This window comes from Miscanthus floridulus, chromosome 4 (assembly GCF_019320115.1).
Source record: "Miscanthus floridulus cultivar M001 chromosome 4, ASM1932011v1, whole genome shotgun sequence".
Classification (NCBI taxonomy): domain Eukaryota; kingdom Viridiplantae; phylum Streptophyta; class Magnoliopsida; order Poales; family Poaceae; genus Miscanthus; species Miscanthus floridulus.
This window is the reverse complement of record NC_089583.1, coordinates 59,632,180-59,639,539: the sequence shown is the minus strand read 5'-3', so window position 1 is coordinate 59,639,539 and position 7,360 is coordinate 59,632,180. Positions and strand designations below refer to the sequence as shown.

The 7,360-nt window shown below is 40.9% G+C and overlaps 1 protein-coding gene across 1 annotated transcript; it reads right to left on the bottom strand.

Annotated features, from left to right (window-relative positions):
- Nucleotides 1-452: 452 nt before the first annotated feature.
- On the bottom strand, nt 453-6,980 carry LOC136551539 (alpha-galactosidase-like). The gene is made up of 15 exons (XM_066543077.1): nt 6,868-6,980; nt 2,891-2,949; nt 2,750-2,806; nt 2,605-2,639; nt 2,368-2,471; nt 2,150-2,225; nt 1,981-2,039; nt 1,837-1,902; nt 1,665-1,748; nt 1,400-1,464; nt 1,223-1,305; nt 1,040-1,130; nt 901-950; nt 680-820; nt 453-539 (listed from the first exon to the last, which is right to left on the bottom strand). Exons 1-15 carry the CDS (start codon nt 6,978-6,980, stop codon nt 453-455), a joined length of 1,170 nt encoding a protein of 389 aa, XP_066399174.1.
- Nucleotides 6,981-7,360: the final 380 nt, after the last annotated feature.

Here is a 7,360-nt window from a genome sequence, read left to right as displayed (position 1 = left end):
ATTCTCTATGATATTATAAACCCCTCCACAAATTTCACAAATTTAAGAGGTCATTTGATTGAATTTTGACATTTTTCTTTCTGAGTGTGGAAGGCTGAAATCTGCGAAATAAGCCTAAATCGGTTTTGGATTTAGACTAAGCTGATTTCTGCTGGACGTGTTCAAATTAGCCATTTTCAACTTCGTTCGCTTTTGCATCTCTTTAGCCCAGTTTCTAGGGTACATAGGTCCACTGTTACTACGAGATCCTGGCTATCGCAGCTAATCTTGCTAGTGTTGCGTGAGAGTTTTGTGCGTTGTCTCGGGATATTGGCAGTTCATTCTTGAAAATAGAAACATTTCAGGCTCATATTCACCTTCCTCTGGTCGCCTGCACCAGTTCTCCGGAATTTTTGGTTTTGTTGATTTTTATAAGTTTGACGAGTACAGACAACGGTGAGAATAACCCGAGTCTATTTGGGGGTCAACACATACATCTTGCAAGCATGGGTTTCCACTGTCGCCTTCAGCTCTCCTTGCACAGATGATGTAACCTCACCCTAAAAACATAATAAAATCAGACACACATAAGAAAGTTGAGAAGAATCACAGTTTATTTGCAACTTCGAGAAAATATATATGCTATGGTAGACTTGTCTATGATCAAGGGGAAACAAAAAAAGAATATGCATATGCTTACTGTCCACAGATCATGGGCGTTGACGACAGCGGAAGTGCTAAGACCAATGCTGCTCCAGCTGGCAGTGATGGATGCTTGAGTAGGCCCTCTATTCCATAGAACAACTGCAACTCTCCCTCCACTTAATGGACCAGCCCAGACCTAATGAGAAGATCATGGTTTATAAACTACTCAAAGCATTGTGCCAAGCCAAGCATAGGTTCTGATTTTCCAGCACTTACTTCTTGGTCTCCATTTTTTTGCACTTTGTGCCCTTGCACCCCAAGCTCATCTGGCCATGAATCATTTTATTTTACCCAGTTATCATCTCTAATTGTTAGTTTGGAAAAATGGAGGAATGGTCACTGTGTTTTTATTAACCTTGATTGACTGCAATGACATTTTGATTGCTGAGGATATCCTTGGTATCCTTGCTCATAGAGCCGATGTCGCAGCCAGTCAAGAGAGGTGCCTGCATCATCAAGTCAGCTCAGGCACCATGGCCTTGCTAGCTAAATGCAGATGAAGAAAATTTACACACTGTTGCTGAATGCTTCCTATTACTTTGGCTAGAGCCCATATGCTGAAATGGGAGCGGTATTCCTCCGTTGTCATTCCCCCGTTCCCGACTTCCAGCATGTCTGGGTCTGAATGAAAACAGGATGTAATTGCAGGCGGTTCAGCAATTAAGAGAAACCATCCACGCTCAAATTTTCTGCAGGCCTAAAGGACTAGACTAACCATTCCATCCACTAGGCCCAGCATATTTTGCCCAATAGTCATTACTGTCGGCGTTGCTTGTCATGCTGAAACATTGCAGCAAAACAAGATTCATGCATCAGACATTGACAAGGAAACAATGTTCTGTAGGGCTCGACGGCTTGTTCAGGTTGCCAAATGCTAAATCTAGCCTGCCTAACGTGTCAGATAAGTGGCTAAAAGTTCCTTGCAAACTCCACCTAAAACAGGCATGTTTTGTTAGCATATGTGCACATCAGTTGCTCACCTTCCCCAATTGTCCTTGATGTCACCGGCTGTTCTCCAACTGTTTCCTAAGCCGCTTGCCCATGTTGCTGGGTTACCTACACCCCTGTATAACGAAGTTGAAAGAAAAAACTGAATTCAAAGTTCAAAACACGAAATTCGATCATGGTTGAAAAGAAAAGAGCAACGGTTACCATTCACAGATGGAGAAGAAAATATTCCTCCCAGAATTCAGAAGCGCCCTGCTCATGGTGATATATCTGGATTTTGTCGCAAGGAAGGTTTCAGTCTCTCGAAATAGCGTGAAAAGATTTAAAATCTAGTTAGTGTATGAGCACCTTGATTGTGGGCTTAATCCCTGGTAGTTGCAGTTGTCATACTTCAAGTAGTCAATTCCCTATGAATTTTAACAAAAAAAAATACAGGAAAAATCAATTGAAGCCAGAAAGAAAGGCATAATTATTGACACACGTCTAAAAGTTCTAATTCAGAAGACACAAAAGTTACCCAAGATGCGAAAGTTTTTGCATCTTGCTCTTCATGTCCAAGTGAGCCCGGCATCTGTTGGCTGCAAGTTCGCGAACTGAAAGGAGAACGGTTGGTGTGATTTGAGAGAGAAAACAACAGCTTAAACATAATCCATTGAATTTCTGCTTCTGCCAGCCACATTTTCCTAAACGTGTTTTTTGTGACTTTGTGGTTTTTCTTTTGTCAACTGTACATACCCTGCATCACTATAGATTCCAAGCTTGAGCCCTTTTCCATGCACATAGTCCGAGAGGGCCTTCATTCCAGAGGGGAATGTTGATGGCTTTGGTTCTAGATTACCCTGTAATAAAAGGAAAAAAATATCAGTTTTGCTGATCGAGCAGTCTATATATTCCTTTCAACACTGTCCTGTTAACCTTGTCGAGAATTTCTCTCTCTCTCAACATGTGCAATTCTATATAAATAATACACACCTGGGAGTCCCTGTTATAGGCTGCCCAACAATCATCTGCAGTATCAAAAATGTTCAGATACTGTTTGTCTCAATTCTCAACTGAACAACAAGCAAATTAAAAGAATGGAGGAGGAAAGGACAGGGCAAGAAAACTCGAGAGATACCTATGTTGATATACTCATAACCAAGCTTTGCAAGGCCGGTATCTACCATCGCATCAGCTACACAAACAAAACTTTCCTTTTCAATTTGTTGCATTTTGTGGCGCAACTGGAACTGATTGTGAGACGGCAGTGTAACCTTACCGATTTGTCGAATTGTCTGTTCGTTTATGTTGCAGGCGAAGTGATTCCAACTATTCCACCTGAAATTGTCGTACAGTCAGTAAAGAGATGCACCACCTTACATTTTGCAACTGCACTACAAAAGAAATAGGCTTGGTCACTGTGGTCACATGCAACTCCATGGGGAAAGAAGAAAAAACAGGAAATTAGTAGTACTCGCTTCGTTCTAAATTATATGCCATTTTGGCTTTTTATATATAGATTAAGGAATATAACATTCCACCAACATTCACAAATTAATGAGTATAGCCATATAACAATACTTTACCATACTGTGATACAAAGTTAATTAAGACATGAAACAAAAGAACTAGACTCAAGTTTCTATATATCCTAATCTGACTTTACCATTCAACTTGTTGACCAATTCCAACAACATGACTTGCATCTAGAGTCTGCATTCCTCTAGTTAAGACAGCATGCAATGTATCTTGCATAATTTCGATGCCGACAGCTAAGGGGTTGGGGTTGCTCATCTTCTATGAACCCACCAATTGACGTTTCATGAAGATCTAAAGATGGATCTCCAAGGCGACACCTCGGGGGGGGGGGGGGGGGGGGGGGTAGACAACAAAGGTTATCACTCGAAGATCGTTGGATAAGAGGATTGTGAAGTGCCATGACAACACTTCCAAGAAGGAGAATGACGTTTAAAGGCGCCGCCATCCTTGAGACCAGCAAGGCTTTCACCAACACCTTTACGCCAATAACATATTGAGAGTTCTGCACCAAAACTTCACTACTACAAAAAGGATTTGTAGCAACGCCTCCTTTTTTTTTATAGGGGTGGCTCTATATTGAGCCGCCCCTACAAATAGTGCCCAAACGAACTGCCCCTACAAATCCAGTTGTAGGGGCTGCTGGTGTTATCAGCGTTGAGCCACACATATAAACAGACGTCGAATAGTAAAAATTAAGCATTAAAATTTAAATTTTTCAAAGATCTCGGATGGAGAAATGACCAAAATAAAAGTTATAGATTTTGAAAAGTTATGAAACTTTGTTGTTTATAACTTTTTCATTTGAAATCATTTACTGCTTCAAAAATGTTGTTTGAAATTCAATTTTAAAATTGTTGAAGAACATTAATTTCTCTTTTTAATCTCTAGAAAAAACTTGTAACTAGTCTTTCTCCCTCGTACTAACTTCAAATTTGATAATTTTTTTCTAAATTTTTCTAAAATCATGCTCTGTCAATTTATTGTGTTCTTATAGCTATTATTTTGTCCATCTTTTCATGTAACTGTGTTTTATCTATTTGAATTTTGAATTTCATAAAATGACAACTTCAAACATCGTTTTGAAACATTAAATGATTTCAGCTGAAAAAGTTATGAACATAAAAGTTGTAGAATTCATCAAGATCTATAATTTTTATTTTGCTCATTTCTTTCATCCGATAAAGTGGAAGTAACATTGTTCACAAAATTTACGTATCTCTCATAGTTCCATAAACTATAAGAGGGATATGTAAAATTTTTGAACAATGTTACTACCACTATATCGGATGATCAAATAACCAAAATAAAAGTTGTAGATCCCGAAAAGTTATAGAACTTTGTAGTTGATAACTTTTTTTATTTGAATTCATTTTATCAAGGAATACTATGTTTGAATTTTTCCAATTTGAATTTCAAAATTTTCAAACGATCTCGGATGGAGAAACTACCAAAATAAAAATTGTAGATCTCGAAAAGTTATAAAACTTTGTAGTTCACAACTTTTTCATTTGAGTTCATCTCGTCAAGGAAAAATATGTTTGAATTTTCAAAAATAGAAATTTGAATTTTATAAATGACCTCGGATCGACAAACAGCAAAAACAAAAGTCGTAGATTTTGAAAAGTTACGAAACTTTATAGTTGAGAACTTTTTTTATTTGAAATCATCTTGTCATGGAAAACTACGTTGAATTTCTCAAATTTAAAATTCAAATTTTGTAAATGACCTCGGATAGAGAAACTAGAAAAATGAAAGTTATAAAACTTTGTAGTTGACAAATTTTTTTATATGAATTCTTTTAGAGCCTCAAACAATCAATTTATTGTCGGTTTAGGATAATACGTGAAGAACCAAAATGGATTATAGACACAAGTGAGTGTGAAGTGCAGTAGTAGAGGTGGGTGCGCGAAGTCTAAAAAATCACGTAAAAAATGCCACGGCTAGAGAACGGGTGTGTGGCTGACTAGTGGGGGCCTCCTCGAATAAAAAAATTGCTATTTTTTGGTAATTTTTTTCATGATTTCTGAAATCATTAGTCGCCCCTACAAATCGGCTAGCCAACCACCCATACAAACCAGGCATTTGTAGCCACGGTTGCTTAGGGGCGGCTGGCAAAATCACGAGTATAAATGCGCGTGAGCTGGCTCTACAAATACCTATTGGCATAGTGCTTGAGGCCATGGCATAGCCACTTTTGGACTATGATATGTCGGCCAGTAAAATTAACATCGGAAGTTCCACCTTGCTTAGGCTATGGCAGAGCCACCCTCGAGCTATGGCATATATAGAACCTCACCATCGTACCCTGTGTTGTCATCATCTGCTTGTTGCTGGCTTGAATGTGGACCATGCCTTTAAATTCGTCTGTACCCCCCACAACTAGCCTAGATAGCACCATGTTGGGGGCGTGCCCCGCCTATGGGCACCATGTGTAGCTCAATCGCCGTCCTAGTTCCTCGCAAGAGCGAAATAACGGGAGTTAGAATCTGGCGCACTCAGCATACCGCTATAATGAGAAGCGAGAGGGCTGGCCATGTGAGAAGAGAAGGATGAGTTGGGCCCCCTTCTCGCCTCAGCGAAATGAAGGCGCCACTTGCCGTCCCATTCTTAGGATCCCCTTTTCACCATGGCGAAAGGAGGGACTCTGCGGCCGGTACCAGGTCGTACCTGGTTCTTTTCCTTTCACCCTAGCAACAGGCCTGCTGACAGTCTTGGTTATTCGCTCTGGCGAATAGCTATTAACAGTTCACTCGATCGTTTCTACAGATTTCGCCAAAGGAGGGCATGCAGTCGGTCTTGGCTATTCGCTTAGGCGAATAGCTGTTAACAGGTTTGGTTGATAGTTTTCGTAGGTTTCTCCAAAGGAGGGGTCGCCCGTCTTCGCATGGCCGACAGCTTCTGTCACTAGGGGCCCCACCCGGTCGGTTGGACAGGCGACATGAGCCGGAGCCGGTCGGGCCCATCCGGGTTCGGCATTACCCAAGGAAGGCGGTACTCCGAATGGCGAACAAGCCCAAAGTCGCGGAGAATATTCCCTGAATTTGTAGTAGTTGAAAGGGTATTTACGTCCTACGAAAAGCCCACGGGCATGTATAAATTGCCCCCATTGATGGAATGTAAGGTAGGGAGAAACAAGTTCAATGAAATCGTTCATCTTATTTTTCTCAAGTCTCGTTTTATCCACTTCTCGTGCTTGATTTCGCTTGAGCGGCAACCGATGTTCGAAGGCCGTGGCCTAGAATAACACACCAGATCTGGACATAGGGATGTCGGAAGCCAAGATCTAACCTCCATGATGCCCTTTTTGCTCTCTACTAGCAAACAACCGCATTGACACCACTTAGCTTCCACGTGACACATCTGCCCACGTAGATGCTAGATTCGGCTATAGATCTAGCAAATCTAACCATAGAGCCCATAGATCCAGCCTTGGACCACGAGATTTGGATTGTCGTCATCGATCGTGTCATCTCTCCGCAGAAGAATGCCCGTGGAGAGAGGAAAGAGGCCCTAGTGTAGCCGTCCCCACAGTCATATGGACCTCTGTCTGGCGATAGAGAGGCGAGCAAGAGCAAGCAAAGGGCCTGATGGCGACAGTGTTGTGTGCCATCGTACCATCTCTAGATATAGTATATATCTAATTGCATAATAAAATCGTATATATAGCTAGAAAAGCAAAACCTTATATAACTGAGGATGAGGGAGATAATCCATTACCCCATTTGTGGTGTTCGGCCAAGGCCATTCTGCAGGGTTTGTCTCGGTCTCCCCGCCACCGCTGCCGACGGCAGAAGGAAGAAGAAAGCACACAAAAGCGCCTTGGCTCCCATGACAAACTAAAGAGTTGTGCGTGTGCAAGTAGCTAGGGTGCCTCAATGCAATGTGATCTTCGATCGATCGATCCGAATTTTCCAGTTCGATATGTCTACCTCTATATATACAGGAACGGGCCAGCAACAAGAAAAGAGTTTGCAGGGGCTTAAATAGAATATTTCCACGCGGAATTAATTTAGCGTATCATTTCAGATCCTGTTGTGTTAAAATAATATTTCTGTTCTATAGCTATAACATTAATGGTTTTGGCAGTCTATCAATATCAATAATTATAACCATTTCCACGTTTGATGACAGCTGCGTCATATGTAAAGTTTGTTTTCATATTTTCTACGTATTGTTCATGCTACTAGAATGAGGAAGTATGAAATGATGC